This window comes from Chiloscyllium punctatum, chromosome 16, assembly GCF_047496795.1.
Source record: "Chiloscyllium punctatum isolate Juve2018m chromosome 16, sChiPun1.3, whole genome shotgun sequence".
Classification (NCBI taxonomy): domain Eukaryota; kingdom Metazoa; phylum Chordata; class Chondrichthyes; order Orectolobiformes; family Hemiscylliidae; genus Chiloscyllium; species Chiloscyllium punctatum.
In genome coordinates this window covers 27,616,918-27,643,849 of record NC_092754.1, presented here as the reverse complement: position 1 = coordinate 27,643,849, position 26,932 = coordinate 27,616,918, and the positions used below count along the sequence as shown (strand labels likewise).

At 45.2% G+C, this 26,932-nt stretch overlaps 1 protein-coding gene across 6 annotated transcripts in view; it reads right to left on the bottom strand.

Annotated features, from left to right (window-relative positions):
• The window catches only part of LOC140487105 (uncharacterized), a 99,223-nt gene that overhangs the window by 4,471 nt on the left and 67,820 nt on the right, over positions 1-26,932 (bottom strand). For 4 of the 6 annotated variants that reach the window (XM_072586591.1, XM_072586585.1, XM_072586589.1 and 1 more), the window contains 10 exons: positions 25,593-25,977; positions 23,624-23,844; positions 19,967-20,087; positions 19,252-19,415; positions 15,197-15,637; positions 11,938-12,087; positions 10,318-10,518; positions 6,775-6,906; positions 3,183-3,224; positions 1,007-1,186 (listed from right to left, as the gene is read on the bottom strand). In XM_072586591.1, coding sequence (XP_072442692.1) covers positions 1,007-1,186; positions 3,183-3,224; positions 6,775-6,906; positions 10,318-10,518; positions 11,938-12,087; positions 15,197-15,637; positions 19,252-19,415; positions 19,967-20,087; positions 23,624-23,844; positions 25,593-25,977 — 2,037 coding nt within the window. The remainder of the gene's footprint in view (positions 1-1,006; positions 1,187-3,182; positions 3,225-6,774; positions 6,907-10,317; positions 10,519-11,937; positions 12,088-15,196; positions 15,638-19,251; positions 19,416-19,966; positions 20,088-23,623; positions 23,845-25,592; positions 25,978-26,932) is intronic. The other 2 variants (XM_072586586.1, XM_072586590.1) reach the window with 1 other exon arrangement.

The following is a 26,932-nucleotide window of genomic DNA, read 5'->3' as shown; positions in this document are numbered from 1 at the left end:
GCACATCTTTGGACTGTGGGAGGAAATCAGAACACCCGGAGGAAACCCACGCAGACACGGGGAGAATGTGCAAACTCCACACAGACAGTCGCCCGAGGCTGGAATCGAACCTGGGAACTAATTTGTTCTAGTCTCTATATTTGACTCCTTATCAACTTAGCCTTCATGAGGCCAAAGCATTATAGATTTTGCCAGAAATAAAGATGCTTGACAAAAAGCAGAGATTAAAACTTTTGATAGATCTGTTCTTAAAATTTATGTAGAGGTTTTAAGTGATAATTATCTGAGGTACAATTTATCATGATTGTAAAACAGCTTTATTTAAATACTGTATACGCAACCTACAATATTATCTAAGTAAAAAAACTGAAAGGACTGCGGATGCTGAAAATCAGAAACAGAAATTGCTGGAAAATCTCAGCAGGTCTGGCAGCATCTGTGGAGAGAAGTCAGAGTTAGGTTTCAGGTCCAGTGTTGTGCTGAGATGGTACACTGTATTGATGTCGTATTCTATCCTGAATTGATAGACGATAGTACACCCTGAGAGAGCACACACTTCTAATAGACACTATCTTCAGGTAATAGGATAAAATTCTATGAAACAGTTTCCCATTGTTGATAGAAATCAGGCTCATCCCAATGCTATTTATGGAGAAGTACTGACTTACAAAGAAAAAGTACAGCCTGATGTATATAACCAGCTGGTTCTAGCCTGGTCTCTGCTCAGTTAGCTATTCAGGAACTATTGAACTAACTGCTCCTGGGTTAGAGGTCACCATAAAGTGAGCTTCTCCTAATCTTGATGCAGTTGTTCCTGGTGAGAGAGAGTGTAGGCTATGACCAGGACCAGGTTGTGATCTCAGCATGGTAAACAGTCACTATCTAGGTTTATTCATACAGAATGGCAACTCGACACAGGTGCCAGAATGTGCTGCATCTACTGAATCTGACCCTTGTATGATTCACAGTTTTCACGGAGAGGAGGAGAGAAACATGCTTTGGCTACCTGTTCTTCCAGTCCTTTCACGCGCTGCCGATGAGCACGTTCCCGTGCCTCCAGCGTCCTCTCGGTCTGCAACTGAGTCACACGCAGTCGCTCGGTCTCCTTCTGGAGCTCCTGACGGTGGCGGGCAGCAGCTTCAATCAAACTCTGAGAGTGAGACTGCTCCATGTCTGAAAGCTGGGCCTGACAAGGGAACAGCAAATGTCAGGGAAGGCTGGCGAGGAGAACGCAGCCAGGGAGAGGGGGTGAAAAGACGTCCTCTCACTGAAGGGCTCAACCACTGCATGTAAAACGACAAGCTTCAAACAAATCCCAGCTCTGAATCCGACCAGGTGAAAAATACAGGTGATGTTTTACATGGAGCTTCTGGTGGTCTACAGCATGATTGGGAGAACATGCAGATCTGTACAACAGTCCATTTTCAGCTCTCGGTAACATGAAAATCACAACCCTGTCATTGCTGCTCTTTGAGCTGCAGAATCAGGAAAAAGCCAAAATTAACAATGGTTCATGACAGACCTCTGGGCTCAGGCAGAGTGGGGAGGATGAGGCTGCTGGTTGTTCCAGGAAGAGCTATATCCTTGAGCTGCAAATTAACTACCACCAGCACAAAACACTGCTGTAAACTTTACCCCCATCACTCTCACCCTACAGAATGGGGAGGGTACAATATTTGTGCATGGAAACGTCAAACATTTACTAGAACAGTGTGTGTTATAAATTGTATGGGAGTATTTGATGAGAGTATGAGTAAGGCTAGGTACTAATGGAACTGGGCACTAGCAAGGGTTAGGTTCTAGCAGATTCCAATACGTCTCCACCTGCTGAAGGTGTGACCCTGGGGAGCTGGTTCTGCTGTCATGCCATCAACCAGAACAAGGTTTGAAAATGACTTGTCCAAAAGCCAAGCAACGTGACCCTCCACAGAGACCTGAACATTTCCATTTTATTTTCTTTGGATTCTTACCCACCCAGGTCTCGGTCAGGATTAGCAGGGACCTGGATGTTCCCGGTCCTGCTTATTTTGGACTCTCCACCCCGCCTTGTAAAAAGGTAAGAAAGATTCCTTAGAGAGCTAGCTGTGGAAGAGATGAAACTGTTAATGCTGGTTTTTAACTTCACTGAGTCTGTAAGGGAAACTGTGTAAGACTCGATTCTAGTGCTCTGCCAGTCGAGGTACCCCAGTCTCGAGAAGGCTGCAGTTGGGGTCACACTGATGAGGGATGGAGTTGGGGGGAATTGCCAGCAATGCTGTGACCGCAACACCAACGCTACCCCTCTCTAAATTGTTCGAGGAGATCTGCCAAGCCAGAAGGTACTACAAAGGCTTCTCCCAAACCGACCCCATTGAAATAACTAGACACTGAAAGGATTAAATTCTGTCCCTAACAACATAGTGATGTGCCTTCGAAAAGGCTACAGTGATTTGCCAGAGACATATCCAATCATCTCTTACACCCAATACATTGCTCACATCGCTCACATCAAAGTCCTTCCTTGGCAATTTATCCTATGGTTGGGAAGTAAGGGAAAGAGGGGTAGTACCTCACAGAGACACAAAAAACCTGATGGTGACAATGAATACCAAATCTGTATATAATGATCCGATTTTACACTGAATGGAGATTAACTGTTTAGAATTGAACACCCAGAAGTTTGGCCTGTCAGTGACTAAACACCCAGATTGTTTATGTTGTGACTTGTATGAATTTGACAGAATCCACCAACACCTATAAATACATCCCCATGAGCCTGACTTTTGGGCATCAGGATTGAGAAATTCTCTGTTTTTCATTCATTCATGGGATGTGGGCAAGGCCCAGCATTAATTGGTTATTAACTGGCCCTTGGGAAGGTAGTGGTGAGCCACCTTGGCAAATCACTGTAGCCTTTTCGAAGGCACATCACTATGCTGTTAGGGACAGAATTTAAACATTCTGATCTACTGATGAAGAAGGAAAAGCAACATACTGGGAGGTCAGGGTGACGTATGACTTGGAGGGGAACCTGTGAGAGATGGTGCTTTCAAGGCCTTTTCTTTCTCGGTGTAGGGGTTGCAGGCTTTTGCCATACTTAACGCACTGCTGGCATGACAAGAGCATCAGCACAAAAAGAAGCCATGTTTGAGACATTACCATTGTCAGGACAAGTCTGATTCAAACATGACAGCTGCACTCACCAGGCTGGATAAAATCTTCCTCCTAATATTCTGTAATTCCATCTTCAAGGACCAGCAGAAAGTGGGAAAAGAAAAACTCACTATCTTACATATGACATGTTTCTCAATCAGACCCTTGCAGTTCACCACCGACAGAGAAACAGACCTTCCACTCATCAGCCACTCACTTAAATATTAAATGCTATAAGAAATTTAAGGAGCCAAGATACGGCAAAACACCCAAGTCTCACCCATTTCTGAAGATGTCGCATCATAATGTCAAACTCATTTCTCTACCAGAGACATATCCAATCATCTCTTACACCCAATACATTGCTCACATCAAAGTCCTTCCTTGGCAATTTATCCTATGGTTGGGAAATAAGGGAAGGAGGGGTAGTACCTCTCACACAGCGATCTCATCACACTCTTTGAAGTGATTTGTTCACCATTGGTTCTCATATCTGGTGCAAAGTCGTCATTGACGTGTGAGAACAGCCACAAACTATAAACCAGGCGAGGGTAACTGCTGGGTCTCCTACTGTCTGCTCAGGACTGATTCCTGCAGACAGGGCAGTTGTGGCCAATCTAAGGTCTAACAACCTGACAACTGAGTCAGCACCATGCTGCAGAACGGGCAGAACTCGGCAAGACACTGAAGGCATCCTTATCGTTCCCTGCATCAGAGTAATCTCCAGCTGTCTAGACTCATCTTGGCACTGGACCAGGATAGGAGTGGACAAAAGTGTGAGGCTGATGATGTCCAACTCTCCTGCACTATAATCCAAATCACACACAAGTCATCATCTCTCATCGATCATCTACATCTTGTGGCAATGGGCGAGTGACATAGCCAGCAGGTATTGATGCACTGGTAGCTGCAGCCTGAACCTACACACAGGCAACTCAGGGTTAATTTTCACCAGAAGGACCTATGCTGCCTGTGTGTCTGAGTAGCCCTTCTCAGGGCCACACTACAATACCTCCATTGTATGAAGGGGTTCTGTAAGGGTGCCCTAAACATTGTCCGCTTCAGTTCCCTGGCCAGCATAGCATGGTCATAAATCAATCTCAAAAAGGAAGGCAGAGGAGAGACTGCTCACCACTGACACATGGAATTTTCCTGCCCTCATGAGAACGACATAGCCAACCGAGCGGAGAGGAGAATTGCCCTTGTTAGTGAAAATCTGGCTAGGGACAACATCCAAATTGCTGTCCTCAGCAAGGCTGGTCCACCCTGACAGTATAGGTTTGCTCTCACTGAAGATGTGTGCAGAGTGTGAACTCTTACTCACCATTTTCTGCATCTCCACTTAAGTCTAGACCTCATCCCTGTGCTGTGCGGGGCTATCAAATCAGCTGTCTTCACCAAGTACCGTACCCATGAAGATGCCCTCAACCATGATCTTGGGCTCATGTCTCGCTTCATGTAACCCCACTATTCTGTTCTGAATCTGTAAAATTTTCCTTACCATTCTGTTTGACACCATCACCTTGATAACTTGTTATGAGCTCTCTACCTTAATTTGTCTGTACAGTTTTGGATTATGTATTACTTTGGTTAGACCCTCGGCATGAGACTCTTTTACCTATCATGTTATTCCAACCATTTGATTTGTCTCCATCACCATCTTATTGTTCATTTTTGGTAATTATCTCTCTGCCTCAATTAATTGGATTATAGATCATCCCTTCACTTATTATTCAGCTGTTGATACTTTACCCAGACTGTCTGATGCTTTTGATCACCTGCAAAGACTTGTTATTCAGTGTGTCGGCACTCCATTCACACTGCTGTACATCTCTATGACTCTATTTGTATTATCTTTTGATCTCCCTGCCGATAAATTCTGTGCCTGTGTGCTTCCCTTCACTGCACCTGACGAAGGGGCTGCGCTTCAAAAGCTTGTGATTTCAAATGAACCTGTTGGACTATAACCTGGTGTCGTGTGAATTCTGACCATGTCCACCCCAGTCCAACATTGGCATCTCCTTATCATGATCACCATGGAGGCACAAGTAGGGTGTGTGTAACACGGCCTTTGGCTGGGAAAGCTTCTAGCAGGATTTTATTTCTAAAATCTAGACAAGATTGTGAACTCAATATGCACTTAAAACATCTGTCATCTTTTGCCCCAGATTGGCTGATTTGGGTAAAGTGTGGAGGGGAGCAGCTCCACCTAGTGAACGATCCAGGGCATGGGTCTTTATCTGGGAGAGAGAAAGGAGAGAAACAGCCTCATGGTTCCAGAGCCAGGAAGTGATTACTGTAATACAGAGTCAATGACACGATATAATTTGAAAGCAGCCCTCACGGTCCAGTTTAAAGACCAGTTAGCAGTCAATAAAAAGACTGGACTGCAATTGGAGTTGAACGATCAGAAATATATATGGAGTCTGCTAGACATTGAGATATTGAGATGCAGGACCAGCAACAACCCCACAGACTAAAGCAGACAGCTACCATAACAAAGCACAGGCACCTCATTCTGAGAATAGTCTGGCTCAGTGGAAGAATCCATTTAAATTAACTGTGATTCAGTCATTGCTCACTTTGTACAGGAGGCTTCAGCTTGTTGAATTTCAAAGCTGCACATTGTCGTTAATCACATAATTTATGGGCCTTGTGGATTGAGGTTAGAGCTAATATTGTAGTTGAACCCAGTCATAATAGCACCGACTGACTTCTTCCCACATCTGGATGAAATAACACTGGTACCTCACTTCCCCACTTGGCAAATAACCAGTCTCACTCTCCAGAGATTCCCGACTCCAGACACAACTTCCTTAGAGGCTCAAGTGCATGAACATTCACCTCTGTAGCACTCATGGAAATATATAACAATCTCCTTATTCTTTCACACACTCAGCCTAATAAACATTCACTTCAACACACTCAGTAGCTTCACTCTGCCAGCTCCAACAGGTTTCATTTAAGTGCACAAATTCCAAGCTGATGAGCAGTTAAGTTCATCCCTGATTCATTATTAACTTCAAGCTCCACATCAGGATTGTTTACCAGGGTAAACGATTAAGGTAATCCCATGGGCCTGGGATGTGGGAGGTGCAGATGAGCCGGTCTTCCTCTATCTATCCATAATTCAATGGCTGCCGCTAGAAAATGTGCGAGTGCCTGGTTAGGATAGGATTGGTTTAGCCATGATGCCAGCACTCTCAGTCTGGGTGTGGCATGAAGGATGGACATGGTGGTGGAAGAGTTTGCCAATAGCAACCGGCTCACTTGTAACAAAAATGGCACAACGTCCTCCAGAAAAAAAGGATAAAGAAATGAGGCCAAGGTTAGAGAAACATCAGTAAAAAATAATATAGGTTGACAGTGACAAATGTAGAGTTAAAATCAGTTACACTGACAAGATTAAATGTGCCATTTCTTTCTGGGGCCATTCTCTTGGGCATCAATTGTTCAATGACAGAGTATAACAGAACATGACAACTAGTATGCTCCCAATTAAAGGTGCACTTCAAATTCACATCTAGGTCATGGATGCATTGTCTCGCACCGTTGAACCTGTGCTTGGCCATGTTCATGGTCTATGTCCATGGGACAATTCACTCCCTTCCACACACTTGGCCACTCTGCAATGATTCCTACCTGCAGTTGCTGGGTCTGTCTCTGAGCTTCCACTAGCTCCTGTTCCACAGTCGTCAGTGAACGATCCAGGCGCCCCTTCTCTGCAGATATGCGCAGTGTATCCTCCTCGGTCCGCAGTCTCTCACGCTCCACCTACAACCAGTGGGAGGAGATGGTATAGTATCTGTCTCATGTAAAAGGTTGAAAAACAGCTGGCAGAAAGAAAAATAGGCAACAAGAGGAAACAAGAAGGGGTACAGGTGACCTGGATCAGTTAGACTCAAAACGTCAGCTCTTTTCTCTCCTTACAGATGCTGCCAGACCTGCTGAGATTTTCCAGCATTTTCTCTTTTGGACATGATTATACACTGGGGGCATAGGTTCAAATCCCACCATGGCACCTGTTGCAGTTTAAGTTCAATTAGTAAAATTGGAAATTGAAAGCCGCACTCAGAAATGGTGATCAGAAACGGTGGCTCAGTGGTTAGCACTGCTGCCTCGCAGCACCAGGGTCCCAGGTTCGATTCCAGCCTCGGGTGACTGTCTGTGTGGAGTTTGCACATTCTCCCTGTGTCAGGGTGGGTTTGCTCTGGGTGCTCCAGTTTCCTCCCACAGTCCAAAGATGTGCCCGTCAGGTGAATTGGCCATGCTAAATTGCCCATAGTGTTAGGTGCATTCGTCAGAGGGAAATGGGTCTAGGTGGGTTACTCTTCGGAGGGTCGGTGTGGACTGGTTGGGCCGAAGGGCCCGTTTCCACACTGTAGGGAATCTAATCGAATCATACTTCACCCAGCAGCTTGCAATGATGCAGGACTGCATTCCCTGGAAGGCAGATTGGAATAGTATGAGACATTCAAAAGATAATTGGAGAAATGCTAGCAACGGAAAAGAATTGCAGGGAAACAGCGGGGAGCGAGATCAGTGGATAGCAGTACAGGCACGTGAGAAACACATTGCTGTGGACAAACCCTCACACGTACAGCCGAGTAGGTCAGTCTTATCATTTGCAGTCTCTCTACAGAACCTACTTAAAGCTGCCCAAAAGCTTGAAGATAAAAAGCCATCTTGTATAGTGCCTACTCATATCAACAGAATGCATATTATACAATGAATTACTTTATTCAATTGACTGTTATGTAGGGAAAAGGGCAGCCCACGATTTCTCAACAACAGGACATGAAGAATGAGCAGAATATCTGCTCTGATGTATGCTGAGGAAGGAGTGCTCTCCAGTCCACTGGACTGGGGTGAAAATGTGTTGCTGGAAAAGCGCAGCAGGTCAGGCAGCATCCAAGGAACAGGAGAATCAACGTTTCGGGCATCAGCTTGCTGCCTGACCTGCTGCGCTTTTCCAGCAACACATTTTCAGCTCTGACCTCCAGCATCTGCAGTCCTCACTTTATCCACTGGAGAGGGGCCCTAACACATCCAGATTAAGGAGGAAGGTGTCAGCACCTTGCTTCAATGTTTGATCTGTGAGGATAGTACTGTTAAGAATGCAGCACCCATTCAATTCCTAGATCTCAAGAGGCAAAATTGCAAAACGGAGTCTGAAAAACACTGAACCACAGAAGGAGCTATCAGGTTGGAAGACCAACAGCTTGATCAATGAGGAAGGTTTTAGGAAGTGAGTTAAAGGAGGAGAGCAAGACAGAGAAGCAGAGAGGTTTAGGGAGGGAATTCCAGAGTTTGGGCCTCAAGTGACTGAAGATGCCACCACCAATAATAGAGCAACAATGGTTGGGAATGCAAGAGACCAGATGTAGAGCAACACAGATGTCACAGAGGGACTGGAGGAGATTACAGAGATAGAGAAGAAAAGATTTGAAAACACAACAAGAACTTTAAAATTAAGACATTGCTGATGGGAAGTCAGTGTAGTGCTACAATTTCAGCTGATGGCAATACAGGACAAGTCAGATCTCAGGCCTGGCTTGACAGAACACAAGTTTTATTTTTTGCTCGAAGTTAAAAATCACACAACACCAGGTTACAGTCCAACATGTTTAATTGGAAGCACACTAGATTTTTTTGTCACAACCACCTAATGAAGGAGTGGCACTCCGAAAGCTAGTGTGCTTCCAATTAAATGTATTGGACTATAACCTGGTGATGTGTGATTTTTAACTTTGTCCACCCCAGTCCAAGACCGGCATCTCCAAATCATGACATTTATTTTTTGCAGTTTGGTTACCACACTGGTTAGTCACTGAATATGTTCACACGAGGCTAAAAATGTTCTTTTTAAAAAAACACAAGTTATTACACAATGGAAAACAAAAACAAAGCTACACACCCATTACTGTCTCTTCCTGAGATATACAGACATCGATTACTTTATAGACTTTTTCAAATTGAGCTTTAAGAGAAGTTACTTAACTGCTAAAACAGTTTTAAGACTTCTTTCCAGTTTTGAAAGTCTATATGCCACAAACTAAATTGTGCATCTGCTAGTATGAAAAAACTCTTCTTCACTGAAACCTGACTGCACCCCATTGTTTATTGTCCTGTATACCAGGAAGGTTCAACCTTGCAGAAGTTTTAAATGTTGTCATTTAACTCCCTTGGGTAGTTTACCTCATCACTTAAATTAAGACAGATGCTTTCTTGGAAATGTTTAAAGTCACTGTTCGTAAAAGACTTTCTGATGTCTGAGGGAAAAAAAACTTTCATTGAATTAAAACCATAAACCCAATTATCTCTGCATTAAAATTCAAGCTCAATTCCCAAACAATGATAATATATTATCAACCTTTCTCATAGTAGGTCAGCTAGCACAATTGTTTTTGGGAATAGGAATTGCTGTGAGTTAAGACACAAGTAGTGGAGCTTCGGATGACCTCAAGTTTATGGAAGGTATAAATGTGGGAAACCAGCCAGGATTGTGTTGGAATAGTTGAGATCAGAGGTAATAAGCGCAAGGATGGGGTTTCAATATCAAATGAGCTAAGACCGGGCAAACTCAAATGATATTATGAAGGTGAAAGTAGATGATTTTATACAGTGTTCTGGTATAACACAACGGTCGTGTTCCTCTGCAATCTCATGCTACAGGAAAGCGCATTATGAAAAACCTCTGTGGAAAATCGCGCTGTAAAAGATCACTATACCCATCCAGTACAAAGTTCACATTTTCTAAACAGTGTCCACAAAGCATCAATCATGTTATCGCCAATTCACGCAGACAAAATGCACGTTATAGCAGGAAGACTTGTATTGTGGATATGATGACTCGTCTAGGCTCAAACAGACAGAGCCCAAGTTCTGCACTAGGACTTATAGAAACAAGAAAAAGCCCAATAAAAACCTCAAATTATGCATCTCTTCCTTCCTCCCAATACCTGGCTTTTGAAATGCATTGACAGCATCTTCTCACCACCTCCTGATTATCTCACCTTCTCTCTAACTCTTCCATCTTCCACGTCTCCTATATCGTGATCTTTGTGGCTCCTCAATTAAAATTTAAAAATCACTCATGCACATCTGGTACAGCTCAGTTCTCACCTGCTGGTTTATTACAGAAGGTTCTGAATGTGTCTGCAGCCTCTGGGATTTCAGACCCACCTTGTCCAGTGTCTTTTTCAGGGCACTTTTATCCTTCTCCAGGCGGACTGACGACCTCTCCAGCTCACGCTTCTCGTTCTCCAGCTGAGCGACAGCGCGCTGCAGGATACTCAGCCGCTCCTGGAGAAGATGTTTCTCCTCCTGAAGTTTCTGAACACTCCGCAGTGTGATCTCGTCTCCTTCCTGACGCTGGTGCAGCATCTGCAGACAATGATCGGAATTGGATAAAATAAACAGGGTCTCACTGGACATTAAAAAAACCCCAAAAGAACTGCAGACGCTGGAAATCAGAAACAAAAACAGAAACAGAAGGTGCCTGGAGAGCTGGCAGGTCTGGCAATATCTGAATTTACGTTTCTGGTCCAGTGCCCCTTCTCCAGAGGCAGGGTATGAAAGAGAGAGAGAGAGACAAACAGACAGACAAACAGACAGACAGAGAGAGAGAGAAAGAAAGAAAGAGAGGGAGACAGACACACATAGACAGGCGGGAGGGGAGAAAGAGAGAGTAAACACAAAGGTAGTGAGAGAGAAACAGAAAGAGAGGAAGTAAGGAAGAGAGAAAGAAAGGAAGGAAGAGAGAGAGAAAGGAAAAGAGAAAAGAGAGAAAGGAAAACAGAGAGAGACAGAGAAAGAGAAACAGAGACAGAGACAGAGAAAGAGAGAGAGAGAAAGAAAGATTGAGAGAGAGAGACAGAGACAGAGAGAAGAGAGAAGGAGGGGAAGAGAGAAGGAAAGTGGAGTTGAAAACACAATCAAATTAGTCACCATGTTGTTGAACAGCAGAGGAGGCTGGAGGGCCTACTCTCACCCATGTGTCCTTCTCAGGCCACCTGTTTGGCCATACCACCACCAAGAAAATATTTTAAAAATCACAAATTTCTAGACCTGGGAAGGACACATGGGTGAGAGTAGGCCCTCCAGCCTGCTCTGCTGTTCAACAACTCAACTTTCCTGCTTGCTCCTCAACTACCCTCGAATCCCTTTTTGGTCCAACTCCATCTCACTCAGTCTTAAATATATCCAGCCTCCCCTGGTCTCTGGGAAAGAGAATTCCAGAGATTAACAACCCTCAGAGCAATAATTCCTTACCTTTAATGGGTGACCCCTAATTTTTAATAATTCCAGACTCCCACAAAAGGAAAAACATCCTCAGCATCCAACCTGCCAAGTCCCTTCAGATTCTTATAAGTTTCAGACCTCACTCTTCTACTCGTCGTGAGGAATAGGCCAATATCTCTTAACAGTTCTTCATAAAAGATAACCCTTCCTCCAAGGAATTTGTCGAATGAACCTTCTCTGAGCTGCTTCTAAAGCAATAATATCCTTTCTTAAGTAAGGAGACTAGTAGATGGTTGTCCAGATGTGGTTTCACTAAGGTCCTGTTTAGCTGCAACCACACTTCACTACTTTTATATTCCCCTTGTAATAAAAATCAACACTGCTTCCTCATCACTTTCTATTATTTTGAGATTCGTGTTCCAATATTCCCAGATCCCTCTGTACCGCGGAGTTCTGCAGTCCTTCTCCATCTAAATAAAACAGCACGTCCATAAATGTCCGAGTACAAATACAAAATTCAACCCCTTAAAAGAAGGTAGAAAGTCATAGTAAGGTTCAAACCTCCTGATGTTTTTGGAGCTGACATTCCAGCTCCACACGCTGTTGCTCCCCATCGTGCTGCTCAGTCTGGAGGGCCTGGACCCTGTCCGACAGGAGGCTGTTCTGTTTCTTTGTCTCACTAAGAGCTTGACGTGCTGCCTCCAGACGCTCCTGCCGAAAACAAAAGGGAATTCAACGCTCGCCTTCGGTCCACGCGCAGACTGGAACTAGATTAGATGAAGCTCCCCGGGTTACGAGGTTCTTCAAAGAGGCTTGCAGTCACCCTCTGCCTAGCAATTCCTGCTCCCGAGTTAACTTTGGCCGATCATCGCCCCCCTCCTGCTTTAAGGGATATGGTGCCAGCTCCATTGCACAGGGCAACACTTGAACAGAATTGGTGGTCATTTCACATGCTCAGGTCCTAAGAGGTTTATGACAGCACATGATTTGACCCCAGAGCGTGTCTCTGTGCCAACCTTAGTTCTGCCTGCACAGCTCATGGCTGCTGGGATTGGTGCTCACCACGACCAGCAACCACAACGGAGGCTGCTGACAGGAAGCAGGCCCTGCCGAGGGGTCAGGGCACTCATTTTTGAGAAGGGGTAAGATTTGCAAGGAGCCAGCTCCTTCTGTGAGCCACAGGGTGCACCATTAGGAACCCACATGCAAGATGTCAGCTTTTAAATTGGCAGCTCCCCACTTGACGTCAGCTTGCCTCAGTACTAATAGAATACCAGCAGTGATGGAATCTTAATTGGTATCAAGGCAGAAACACCATTCTTAATCCTTCCCGCTCCTGAAAATGACATGGAGCCAGGCAATAGATGGGACACAGTATTCCACTGCTCTCCTGCAGCTCTTGTCCCTCCCAATTGTATAGCCCCTCATGCCTACCAATCGGTTTCTGAAGGTAGAATTAAGTTCTGTTCATGGCTTCACTCTGCCAGCTCCACCTTCCCTCCCATTCCCAATCTTCCTTATTCCTGTACAGGTGTCCCCCCTGTATCCGTGGGTAATATGTTCCAAGGCCTACAGCAGATGCCCGAAACTGCGGATAGTAGCAAACCCTCTGATTTAAACCCACTTCCCCGGCAGCCCCCTGGAATTATTTCTGGAATACTCCATGTAATATTTTTGAGTCACGGTAAACCGCGGAAACTGAATCCGCGGATATGGGGGTGGTGGTGGGGTTCTACTGTACATTCCCAGCTGTGCCTGAACTCTAACCCTCCTCCTCATACTCCTCACTCAGCCAATTCTCCGCTGGCTCATGTTCCCTTTAAGCGGTGCATGTGCAGAAGGTCTCACAGAGACCATTTACAAGCGTGTGCACTTGGCACTGGAGCTGCCCAGAGAAGAAAACAGGGAGGGAACACTGATCCCAGCCCAGCTGGTTTATATAGCTTAGGTGATGAATCTGCATTGTGTGTCTGGTAAGGAACTCTAATGAGGAAGCAGTCCCTGGAGCTCAGTGTTCTGGGTGTAACTCAATCAGCACAGCTATTCTGCTGCCTGAGATGTCAGCTCCCTGGTACAGTGACAGTCCTTCCCAGTGCCAAGTGCAAACATATAATTGTTGTTACAGACACACAGACTGTCAGGTACACACATACACATGTGCACACATTATTATACCTAAAACATGGCTTTTTGAGGAACTACTGCATCTTTGTTTAAACAAATATTCGTAGCAAAGTCAAACTTGCTCCACAATGCTCTAACAGTGACAAGTACAACAACAGCTCACCTTTAACCTGCCTTTAGTAGACATGGAGTATTTTCTTATTTAATACTTCTCAGCAGTTTTGACTGTTGTCTTCTCTTTAACCTAACCCTCCACAGTCAAAGGGGAAGCCAATCCCACCAAGTGTACCTTTCTGAAGGAACACCTTCAGAATTCAACGAGGGGGGGGCTTTGGTGAGTGCTCAGCTTTTCCTGGGCACAAAGCCAGTCTGTGAGCTGTTACAGGCCAGACATTTTGCCAGGGAGAGATAGGAAACATGTGTGTTACTAACTCAGCCATCGGGGCACGTTCAGACTCTAAAAGAGATTGAAACAATGAACAAGCTGGAAGGTGGAGTGAATGGGAAAGCAACAAATCCTGACATTGAGAGACCCTGCCTATAAGTGCACATTAATCTTAATTACTGGGAAGAAAATCAGAAGGTAAAAACAGGTCTATGGCTGTATTTATTCTCCAGATTATCCTCCACCCACCCTATTTCATCTAATTCTCTCTGCTCCGCCCTCTGGCTGCATTTATATAGCACCTTTCATGATATTCCTCACAGAGTCTCACAGTCAATGATGGTATCTTACAAGTGTAGTTGTTTTTGGAAACAAACATTGCCACTATAATTTGAACATAATAAGGTCCCAGAAACCGAAAGTGAGATGAATAATGAGATAAACTTGTTTTTGATGGTGTTACTTGAAGAGAAAAGCGCCATTCAAAATATCCAAACAAAACAAAAAGCAACCTTTGTCACACCACGGCTCTGTAGGTCTGTGAATAGAAAGGAAATGAGTAGAAGATGGAAAGGGAGATAGGAGGTAGGAGGCAGATATGATTGGGGGGCAAGTCACTTGAAGTGAGGGAATGAAGGATGGAGGGTAGAGATGGAAAAGAAAAGGTTAAGAGTTCTTTTTAGTCATTCACGGGATGAGGACATCGCTGGCTAGGCCCAGCATTTATTGCCCATCCCAGAGGGCATGTTAAGAGTCAATCACATTGCTGTGGATCTGGAATCATATGTAGGCCAGACTGGGTAAGGACGGCAGCTTCCTTCCCTAAAGGACATTAATGGACAAGTGAGTCTTTCCAACAATCGATTCACGGTCATCACTAGACTCTTAATTCCAGATGTTTATTGAATTCCACCATCAGCCATGGCAGGATTGGAACTCATGTCTTCAGACATTACCTGAGTTGCTGGATTTGAAGTCCAGCAATAATACCACTAGGCTGTCACCTCCCCTTAACACACAGATGCAGAGTTTGAAGAGAGTGTACAGGATGAAGGAGAAGGAAAATGAAAGAGAGGACAGGGAGGATGGAGACTAACATCTCAGGAATATTGGAGTGTTTTGATAGTAAAGTAACTGAGACTGCCCCTCAAAGTAGAAAAGAAGTTCCTTATTAAATAAAGACTCGCACTCTTAGCAGCTAGTTCTTGGGGCAGGTCAGGGTGAACTCTGTGTTGAACGTATGACAGAGAGCCTTGCTTTGGGTGTGTGTAGCGAGGGTGCCCCAGGCAGTGTAACAACGCAGACATTCACCTGCAGGATACGTCGGTCATGCTCACTGCTACTTAGTGCTTTCTGCAGCTGCGCCACCTTGTCCTGGAGCACGGATGCACCCGCTGCCCTGTCAGACAGCAGCAGCGACAGGCTCTGCACTTTGTCTTTCAGGTGGCTTTCCCCTTCCTCGGATTTGGTGAGCGAGGCATTCAGCCGGTCCACAGTCAGCTGCAGGCTGTTGGCCTTGGCCTGGCTGTCCGCCACCTGCCTCTGCAGGGTGTCTATGCGATCTTGAAGAGCCTGGACCTCTGTCTCCCGATCACTGGCCACCAACTTCATCCTCTGCAGCTCTCCCTCCAGCGACCGGCGAGTCAGCTCCAGCTTAGTGGCCCGGCTCTCGGAGGCGTCGAGGAATTCCTTCAGTTTGCGCTTGTCGCTCTCCAGCTTGGCCTCGCTCGCCTTCATTTTGCTCAATTTTTCCTGTGGGAATGACACAGAGAGTGAATGAATCGATGGAAGGTGGAAGAGCGCAGTACTGTTTATCACCTCTTACAGTTCAATTGGTGCTGGCCCTGCACTCAATCAGCCTCAGAATCAGAAAGGTGTGGGCTCACATTCCACCACAGGGATCTAAGCACAGAATCTGGACTGAACTGAATGAAGGACTGCTGCCACTATCGTGCACAAGTCCGATGAGGACAGTATCTGTTCTCAACACTTGCTGTCTTTCACTGTTAAAGCTGGTGTTCGAATCTCTGCTACCCCAATGCAATCTTGTATCAAGTCCCATTCACCCATTATGCCTGACCCATGTTGGCTCCCATTACAACAAAATGCCAGATTTCAAATTCTTAACCTTGCATTCAGCTGCCTTCCCGGTCTTGCCCCTTCCAATGTTTGAAATCTCCTCCAACTGTTTCTCCCCCCATTTCAAATGCTCCGATCCACCTTGTGTATCCCTCCCTTCCCTATGCCTTACCAATGGCCGCTGTGCCTCAGCAGTCAGCTTCCATAGCAGGAGGATTCTCTCCTTCATCTTCTTTGCTCCAAATCTTTCCCTGGTCCCTTAAAGTGTTCCCTAAAACCTAGACGCTTGTCAAAGCCTCGGTCAAATATCCCATTTCTGGCTGTGTGGGCCGGAGTCATTTTTGTCTGAGTGCACTGCTGTGGAACATTCTGGAATGCTCGACACTCTTCAAGTTGACACAGCAGTGCATGTTTCATTGCTGTCGACAGTAAAGTAACAATGAGAGCAGGTACCAGAGAGAGTAACCTGGCTATGTCAGGACAGGGTCTGGGTCTGTGAGGCTTAGTAACTTTAACAGGTACTTCATGAGGTGATAACAACAGGGTATTAACTCAAGCTCTAATTTCCTTCTCCCTATAACCACAGACTCCCCCTTCCACCTTCACACCCTCTTCCGACGGTCCACACCACCCACCCTCCTCCTGTCTATCAGCAGAGCCAGCAGTGGATTACGTAATTCTCTGACCAATAAGCATTCATTGTAGACAACACAAGAGTGGGATACAGGCATTAGCGTGGCTAGCTACTGTGAGCTATTTTACATGTGTGTGTTTGCAGCCCATTCCCCACCAGTCCCTATGCCCCATAAGCCTCATCCAGAAGGCTACCACCCTCCCCCTCCTCCCATGTGACCACTTGCTGCCTACCAGACCTGCCCCAAGCACTTATTGCCAAGCCAAACTTGGAGTGTTCTCCTGTTCTGCAGCCACTGCACGTGACCTCAGTCCAAGTATTAGTCAGTTAAGTCCAGAATTTTTTGCACGATTAATTGGGATTAGAGTGGCTCCCTCAGACACCAAGAGCCACAGTCTCTTCAGGGATATCTTACAGGATGTCCCATTAAATTCCCTCAGTAATCAGAAATGCTGTGGTCTAGAATTTCCTAATCCCTCGCCATCTCCTCCCTTGTTTGTCTCAATGATATCTTGATCATTAAGGATACAATCCTGGGCAATGGAGTGACCTTTTATTCTGCTCCTAACCCTGCAGAGAAGATTCCAGTTGCCCCGAGGGGTTTTATCCCATTATTATACTGTGGGTTGAAAAGGGCCTTTTAACACCCAGCCTCATTTTATTCTTTATTTTTGTAAGTCTCAGCAATTTTGTAACCTGATGTTTTTGTTTTCCATTATCAACCAACACTCTCCCAATTTCCACACATCAGGCAATTCTTCCATTTGTTAAGGCATGGAGATCGATTCTTTATCCCTCACTTTAGTTTTCTCCTCTGCTCTTCTTGAAGTGACATTTGCCAAAGCATTTGGTAACCCATTTAAGTGGCCCGGAAAGTGGCTAAATTAAGATGCGGGTGAGGAAATCCCATCTGAGCTTGATGTTGCATCTACCCAATGGATAGGTGGATATGTGGATATTACTGACTAGGCCAGCATTTATTGCCCATCCGGTGGGTCTGGAGTTACTTGTAGGCCAGACCAGGTAGGGATTGCAGATTTCCTTTCCTAAAGGGCATTAGTGAGTGAGGTGGATTTTTATGACAATTTACACGGTGGCCATTACGCTGGCTTTTTATTCCAAATTTTTAGTGAATCCAAATGTCACCATCAAACATTCTGGGTTTCAAACCCAGCTCATTAGTCTGGGGCTCCAATTCCTAGTCCTGTGATATTAGCATTACACCAGTGCCTCTTAGAATCCCTTTAGTATGGAAGCAGGCCATTCTGCCCATCACGGCCATACCGACCGTCCGAAGAGCATCCCACCCAGACTCACCCTACAACCCCACAGTTCCCACAGCCAATCCACTTAACCTGCACACTATAGGCAATTTAACAAGGCCAATGCACCTAACCTGCACATCTTTGGACTGTGAGAGGAAACCCACAGAGACACTGGGAGAATGTGCAAACTCCACACAGACAGTCGCCTCAGGGTGGAATCAAACCTGGGTCCCTGGTGCTGTGAGGCAGCAATGCTAACCACTGAGCCACCATGTCACCCACAGTGGTTGTCCTTGCTGCCAACTGTTAGAGCTGTCTACCTTGGATTGGCCAGAAGCTCTCATTGGTTGGCGTATTCTCCCTTCAGACAGCCTGATTGGTGGAAGATACAGCAGGCCATATTGTGGAAGCTCAGGCTTGGTGCCTTGTTACTCTTTCAGCAAGTGAGCAGGATGCAACGACACTGGAAGCTCCTAGCCACAGTGACAATTCCAGAAACTACCTTTTTACTTCTGATTCATCTAATTAATTCCAGTTTTCACAGTGAGATTTGAACTCACATCTCCAGATCATTAGCCCAGGCCTCTGGAGTCTAGTAAGGTAAGCAACTATGTTCCATGCTTGGGATCAAAAGTGGATTTTCCCAAGTGGACATCTGGTCGTTAATGTCAGAATTAGACTAACAACTGGATCCCTACTGACTACACTTCAAAAGTACTTGATTGACACTGAAGTTCTCTGGACATCCCCAGGTACGGCAGGCACTAGATAAACAGGATTTTGCCTACTTGCCATTTAAAGAAACCAATCGGCTGGCATGGTGGCTCAGTGGTTAGCAATGCTGCCGCTCAGCGCCAGGGACCTGGGTTCAATCCCAACCTCGGGTGACCATCTGGGTGGAGTGTCCACATTCTCCCCATGTTTGCAATGGGTTTCCTCTCACAGTCCAAAGATATACAGGTTAGGTGGATTAGCCATGGTGAATGTGGGTTAATGGGGATAGAGTGGAGAACTGGGTCTGGGTGGGATGCTCTTCAGAGAGTCAGTGCAGATTCAAATCGGCTGGATGGCCTCTTTCCACACTGTCAGGATTCTATGAACTTAAATTCTCTTCCAACTGGACTGGCTGGTTAGGGTCACCCACAAACAATTGGCTGCTTTATTTCACAATTACATTTCCCAAAGTACTTTATGGTCTGTAAAGCACTCTGGGATGTCCCTGCAGTGATGTAAGGTGTTATATAAATGCAAATGGTTCTCCCTGAAGATATGCCTGTGCACAGCAATGAGTTAACATCTTCAGTAGAGGAGTGAAGAGGAAGCTGGAAACCGGTTTTTTATTCAGTTTCACAAGGAACAGGCAGTGGTTAACTGAAGGAGCGCTTCACCTGTGTGTTTCGCCGGTCACCATCAGCAGACTGGATGGTTCTCTCCAGTGTTGCAATCTTTTCAAGCAATGCTTTGCGTTCTCGTTCATTCCGACGGATTGCCTCCTCCTGCAGCGCGAGTGCAGACTGAGCGCTGGTCAGGCGCCCATCAATGCCCCGCTTACCTAGAAACAGGAGAGAGCCACCCACGGTCAGTGCCATCCTCAACAACCTCTCAACTGTCTCACTGCTGTTGGCATCTTGGCTCAGTGATGCAGTCAACCTTAGCCTCACTCACCCTGTCCATCCTTTCTGGAAAGGACGTACTGGGAGGCCATTCAGCCCCTTGAACCTGTTCCATCAGACACATAAGTCAGTCTGCATCTTAACTCCATCTCCTCACCTTCGTTCAGGAACACTTAATACACTTGTCTCACAAAAATTTATTAATTGCATTTCAAAGTCTCTGGAGCATCTTGGCATGAAGAGTTCTGGATTTCCACACCCCTTGATATGTAGAAATCCTTCCTGGAAGTCTAATTGGAGAATAGCTCCCCAATGCAGGTGTCAGGAATAAGTCATTCGTTCACCTGCCACTAGAGAGGCTGGGCACACACCACTTTGGTTTATTCTGGGATGGACCACAGGGATTTCCACACCATATTTAGAATGGATAAGTGTTTTAAATAATTTCAAGCCCGAGTCAATCCACGTTTGAGATTAGTTTAGGACTGACCTTCCTCGCATTCGTCCAATGATTTCTGCAGCTGCTGTAAGCGAGTGTTTACATTGTCCCGATCAAACTCCATCTCCCTCAGCTGTCTATTCAAGTTAGAAACCTGAATGTGTGCTTCATCCTGAGTGGGAAAAATGACAGAATTAGCGAGAGAGAGGTGGCATCCTGAGAGAAAGGAGCAAACTAAATGAACAAACAATGATTGATTTGAAAATGATGATCCATGCTACAGCAGGACCTACTTGGAATACACAGCCAGTTGGTCAGTCTTTGAAAGACTGGTGCTTGCCTCAGCTGTAATCTCTGGTGGTGGCCCTGATGAAGCAATGTACTGAAACGGTTTTCCCCCTTTGTCTTTCAGACACTGCCGAGCCTGTCGTGTTGTTGTAGATGGAGATTTCTTGTGGCACCCTGGGAGGGTTGCCTGACCTTGATGTCCTGATCCTTCAATGGCTACAAGGCACCGGGCTGGCGCAGTCTCACAAAGTTTACACTTTTGTGATTCCTTTCCAAATTTCTGACTTTAAATAAAGCACTAATGAGAAACTAGGTGCAGGAGTAGGCCATTCGGCTCTTCGAGCCTGTATTACCATTCCATATGATCATGGCTGACCATGCAATTTCAGTATCCCATTCCCGCTTTCTCTCCATACCCCTCGAGCCCTTTAGCTGCAAGGGCCATCTTAAGCTCACTCGTGAATGTATCTAATGAACTGACCTCAACAGCTTTCTCTGGGAGAGAATTCCACAGGGTCACAACTCTGAGTGAAGTAATTCTTCCTCATCTCAGTCCTGAATGGCCTGGCCTTTATTCTTAGACTGTGACCCCTAGATCTTGACTTTCCCGGCTTCAGGAACATTCTTCCTGCATTTAGCCTGTCTCTAGTCCCATCAGGATTTTATATGTTTAGATCCCCTCTCATTCTTCTAAATTCCAGCAAGAACTGGCCCAGTCAATCCAGTCTTTCTTCCTATGTCAGTCTTGCCATCCTGGGAATCAGTCTGGTTTACCTTCGCTGGACTCCCTCAATGGTAAGAATGTCCTTCCTTTGACTAGGAGACCACAACTACACATAATACTCAAGGTGTGGCCTCACCAAAGCCCTGTATAACTGCAGCAAGACATTCCTACTCCGATACTGATTACTGTTGACCACACAGTGGGTGGTCAGGGCTATGGACCTGTCTAGTAATGTTTATGGACAACCTGCTTGTAGTGTACTGCTGAGACATTTCTGACAAATTTCAATGCCAATGTTCTGATTGATTGCCGCATAATTCCACACATCATCCTGCTTTGCTACGCGGCTGACCAGATCTCGTGAATTTCAACAGGATCATGTGATTTTGGTGGGCTGTCCATCTAGAGCTTAAATAATTGATAGCAAGACAGAAGAACTTGGTCTAGGATTGTTATACCAAAGCACATGCAACACAAATAAAATGATTCACATTCAGACAGACACAAGCAGCTCTCAGGTTCTGGGGATTATCAAAGCCGAGTTTTCCAGGGACCCAATTCCACCAATCATTGTTCATGGTATGTGAGTGTTGCTGGTATATGCCTAAATGTGACCCCAGCCCCGCAGCGCTGTGGTTTACTCTTAACTGCCCTCTGGGATGAGCAAGAAATAGCAACCCAGTTTCAGAGCATCCACATCCAATAAATGAATTTTTCAAAAAATCAACATCCCCTTTACCACTTTGCTGATTATTGAGAGTAGACGAATAGAAAAGTTAGTGGTAGGGCTGGATTTATCCTGTTTTTTTGTGGTTAGGCAATTTTCCACATTGTTCGGTAGATGCAAAAGTTGTAGCTGTACAGGAACAGCTTGCCCCAAAGTGCATGTGTTACCTGCTACAAAAAGGTAACACAAAGAGTCAGAGTCATACAGCATGGAAACAGATCCTTTGGTCCAACTAGTCCAAACCAACCATCACCCCCAAACTAAACTAGTCTCTGAAATCTATAAGTCAGAGGGTTGGAGAAGCTTCATAACATGCTCCAATTTTTAAAAAAATCTGTTTAATCTCCTCTATGGATTAAAACACTCCCAACCCTGAAATAACATTCCTTCTACTACCAACATTTTTTGCAGATTTAAAAATTATTCACAGTTACAGCAAACTTGCAATACAGAAAGAGACCATTCAGTCCAACTGTTTGACGCTAGTGATAGTCTTCAATCACTTCACTTCACTCATCAACATACCCTCTAGTCCTTTTTCCTTCATATTTTTAATGAACTGTTCCTTACATGTATGATTAGATTCCCTACAGTGTGGAAACAGACCCTTCGGCACAACTAGTCCACACCGACCCTCTGATGAGTAACCCACCCAGACCCATTCCCCCTGACTATTGCACCTAACACTATGGGCAATTTAGCATGACCAATTCACCTAACCTGCACATCTTTGGACTGTGGGAGGAAACTGGAGCACCCGGAGGAAACCCACGCAGACATGGGGAGAATGTGCAAACTCCATACAGACAGTCGCCCGAGGCTGGAATCGAACCCGGGTTCCTGGCGCTGTGAGGCAGCAGTGCTAACCACTGAGCCACCATGCTGCCCCCATATACTCCTTGTATCAACTACACATTTATACGAAATAAGTAATGAAGAAATTGCTCCTCCATTACTGAAGAGGAGTGGAGGCAACATTGTTGCCCCTATTTGTTTGTCTATGAGCAATGTATCTCAAACATCAATGGATGGGATTTCCCAAAACCTGGCACTCAGATAGGGCTTGCCCCAAGGACAAACTGACTAGTTTTGGATGAAGGTGTGGACCCCAATCCTAAGATTTCTTTAAAGGATCTGTCAGCTCTGGGTGATGGGTTAAATTGACATTTTTTAAAAAGAACATTATGGCCTGTTTTATTGCAAATGTCCGTTAGCAGTTTTCAAACATTGTAGATATTATCTGTTGTTGAAGTGGAATTGTCATGGCTATCAAAATGTGAGCAGTGTTTTCAAAGCAGGTTGATGGGTGTATTTTGGCTTGAATCCCCTCTGTAAGATGGGGACTTCTAATAATAAGGCTTTTTTTCAGCTTTATAGTTTTTGAGCATTAATCAGCTGGATAAAAGTCTCAAGGAAGAGCTGCTTAATTGTAATAGCGTTAGTCAATACCTACCGGGTTATAATCCAACAGGTTGTGGTTTCAAATAAACCTGTTGGACCATAACCCTGTGTCGTGTGATTTTTGACCGTGTCCACACTGATACACCCACATTGTAATAACTTTAAGTTAACACAGTTTGGTGGAGGCATGCCCTCTGTTGAGTGTTTTATTTACTTGACCTTATTGGATTGTATTGTGTTCACTAGTTTTCTAGTGGAAGCATCTCTGCATCTAACAAAATAAACGTCCTCATAATTTCAACCTATCAGCTCAGCCCATTCTTTTCTGAAGTAAAGAGCCCAAGTTCATTCTTTCTTGGTAGTGATAACCTTCAAGTCTGCTATCATCCCTTTAATGTTTGTTAAACCTAATCAATTACCTCTAAACCAATCACTGATTTGGTTCCATCCTTAACCAGCTTTACTCACTACTCTTATTACTGATCTGACCTGCTCATGCTTGACCACTTCATGCTTCACTCAGTACTGGCAGTGCGAATGGTGAGAGGTATTCCACTTTCAGCCTTACCCGGTCCCTCTGTGTGTCTCTCAGCTCCTGAAGGAATTCTCGCAGTGCTGTCCGAACCACTTCCGGGTCAATGTCAGCCACAAGTTGCTCACTGCGGGTCGGGGAGATGGAACGTTCGGGTGATGCAGAGCGGGATATGGTGTTGCGCTCAGGGGTCCCAGTCTGAGGGATTGGATTGCCATGGCCACTGTCCACTGTTGTAGTAAAAGTGCTGTCAAAACCTGAAATCACACAACACACAAGAGATGTCAGTGTGGCTCAATGGGTTGTGCTCTCACCTTTGAGTGAGAAGGTACTGGGTTTGAGTCCCAGATGAGTTCATAACACTGCAGCCTTTTATTGAGGGAGTGCTGCAGCTTTGGGGGAGTTTTGCCTTCTCAGATGGCTGTAAAAGATGCATTATTTAAAAAAAAGAGTAAAGGTGTTTTTTCCCAGTATCTCAGATCCCTTAAGCAACATTACAAAATACAGATTAGCTGCTCATGACCACATTGCTGTTTGTGGGAATTTACTGTGCGTAAATTGCTTAATGTAAAACTTCCATGTTTGGATCATCTTGAGATCACAAAAGATGATATATGAATGCCAACTCTTTTCTTATAAGCTCAGATAATTTTCTAGTAGTTTTCCTTTTTCTTCAATTCATTACAGAGCACCAGCCATCTCTCCATCTAGGTGAGCCAAGACAATGAATGGTAGCCAGTTATTCACCCACAGGGAACACCACACTCTCTCTGAAAATGATTGTTGCGTAGTCATCCAACAGCACTTTTTTCATCTTCCTGAACCCAGAAGCACAAACTCTCAACCATCACTTAAAGCTGGAATTGACTAACTCAGCATTAACATTGGAACCATGCTGTTTTGTGAGGTTCAGTGCCAGACTAGTGATCGCTACCCCAAGGGCCCACCAAAGCATCAATATCAGAACATCCAAACACAGTTTAATCATAAGTCAGCAGCATCCATCAAGGAACTGGAGATCTTCATTTACCTAGTGGTCTTAGGGAGATTTCACTCTGTGCTTTCTTCCCCCACCTCACATTCTACTTAATGTTCTCAACATTGATGTGGCTGAAAAGAGAGGAATTTTCCCTGAAGCTCTTTTTGTCTTTCGCTGGTCAGGCAAGAATGCCAAATTCTGAACCATCACTATAGTTTATACCACAGGAGAAAGGGTGCTGATTAGTTGATGAGTTGCATCTGATTGACAGAGGGACTGCCACACAGAAAGCAATAGTAAACTATAGGATCCCCGAATTTCCAGGTAATTCAAAAATAGCACCAGATAGGAACATATTCCTTTAGTTTGCGGAGAATGGCTTCTTGCAACCATAAATATTACAAGACTGTTTGATTATCTTAAATTGGTTGGTAAAGTAGCTATAGTACATTTAGAATTGTGCAGCAAGCACCTCCAAATCAGTGTTAGAGTGAGTGCGTGTGCGTCTGTGAGAGAGATTGTGTGCATGTATGTGTCTGTGTTTGTGAGAGTGCGTGTAAGTGAGAGTGTATGTGAGAGACAGAGAGTGTGTGTGTGTGTGTGTGTGTGTGTGTCAGTGTGTGCGTGAGAGTGTGTGTGTGAGAGAGAGTGTGTGTGACAGAGAGAGAGTGTGTATGCGTGAGAGGGAGTGTGTGTGTGTGAGAGAGAGAGAGGGGGGAGAGTGTGTGTTTGTGAGTGTGTGAGAGAGGGAGAGTATGTGAGAGAGGGAGAGTGTGTGTTTGTGAGTGTGTGAGAGAGAGAGAGGGAGAGTGTGAGAGTGTGTGTGAGAGAGAGAGAGAGGTAAGGAAGGAGGGAGAGAGAGAGAGAGAGAGAGAGAGAGAGAGAGAGAAGACAGTACCCACGGCCATGTGTAAACTGAATTTAAACAGTTGACGTTTTATTGGAGGGGGATATCCAGATGCCTAGTTTAATTTTATTGATACCTCAGGAATTGTGTCAGAAATCCTTCCTGAAATCTGTGGTCACCTTTTATTGGAGATGGTGGTCTCTGTGGTGAGATGCTGCGGCCCCTCACTGCGGGACTCTGCGTCCGTCCAGTTCGGCTGATGCCCAGAGTGCGACGGAGTGCAGAATGCAGACTCCCCAGCTTGAACTCCACGTCCCGTTTCATTCCCTCCACCCGCGCTAGCTCCGCCTCCAACCCGGTTATCCGCCCCTCAGCCGCACTCAGCTTCAGGCAGAGCTCATGGATCTCACTGTGAGCTTTCTGCAACTTCAACTCCAGGTTGCGAGCATTGTCCTGGAGCTTCTTCCCAATTCCCTGGGCCTCTTCCAGGTTGCCCAACAGCTCCTTTTCCCGGATGCGGAATTCTTGTTCAACTTCTGCCACCTTGCGCTGAAGGTTGGACACCTGCAAAAACAAGATACCTGCTGGAAATCCAGGAGATACTTCAAAACAAAGGCTCTCCAAGGCTTTGAGACCCTAATCAACTCTCACTAAGCCCATTCACAACATCTCAGTTACAACTGCCCCTCGGCCGGTAAATCAGACACAGAAGTGCCAAGGCTAAACAAGACAACACCCTTCAAGGCTCCCCCAGGCAGTCCTTATACAGAGGAACCTCAATTATCTGGCTTTTGATTATCTGAATTTCAGATTATCTGGACAAGATCGCAAGGTCCCGATGCTTGGCTAAACTGTGTTATCTGGCATTAGATTATCTGAACGTTCAATTATCCGAACAAAATACTCCCACCCGAGGTGTTCGGATAATTGAGATTCCTCTGTATCTAGTGACTGGCTGAACCATGAAGATCAGGAAGATCTTTGTTCTCATTCCAGGTCTTTGCTAGATGAACTCGAATAAGGATTTTTAATTGTGTAAATATAGGGAAATTGTACTGAAAAAAGGATTGGTAAACAAGAACAAAGTTTTCAGTTCAATGTCAAAAAACCTAAGGGAAGATGTGGAGAATTTATTTTCAGCAGTGAGTTATGATTATCTGAAAATACGGTCTGAAAGAGTAATGGAAACAGGTTCAATAGAAACTTTGAAAAGGAAATTGAAAAGTATTTGAACAGGAAAAAAAATGGTGGGGCTGTGGGAACAGAGCGGGGAGGAGAATTAACTGGACAGCTTTTTTAATAGTTGGCATCGGCTTAACAGGCCAAAAGGCCTCCTCCTGTGCTCGGTCCTGGTAATCCCGAGTTACAACAGGCTTTGGCAACCCTGCGTTTTGCAGGTGGCAACTATTTACGTCTCCGATTCCCGACTCATGTTGGACAATACAGATTGGGTGTCAGGTGAAGACAGACTGGGTTCGCTTGCGACTTGGCCATTCTGAGGAGATACATGAGATACTGG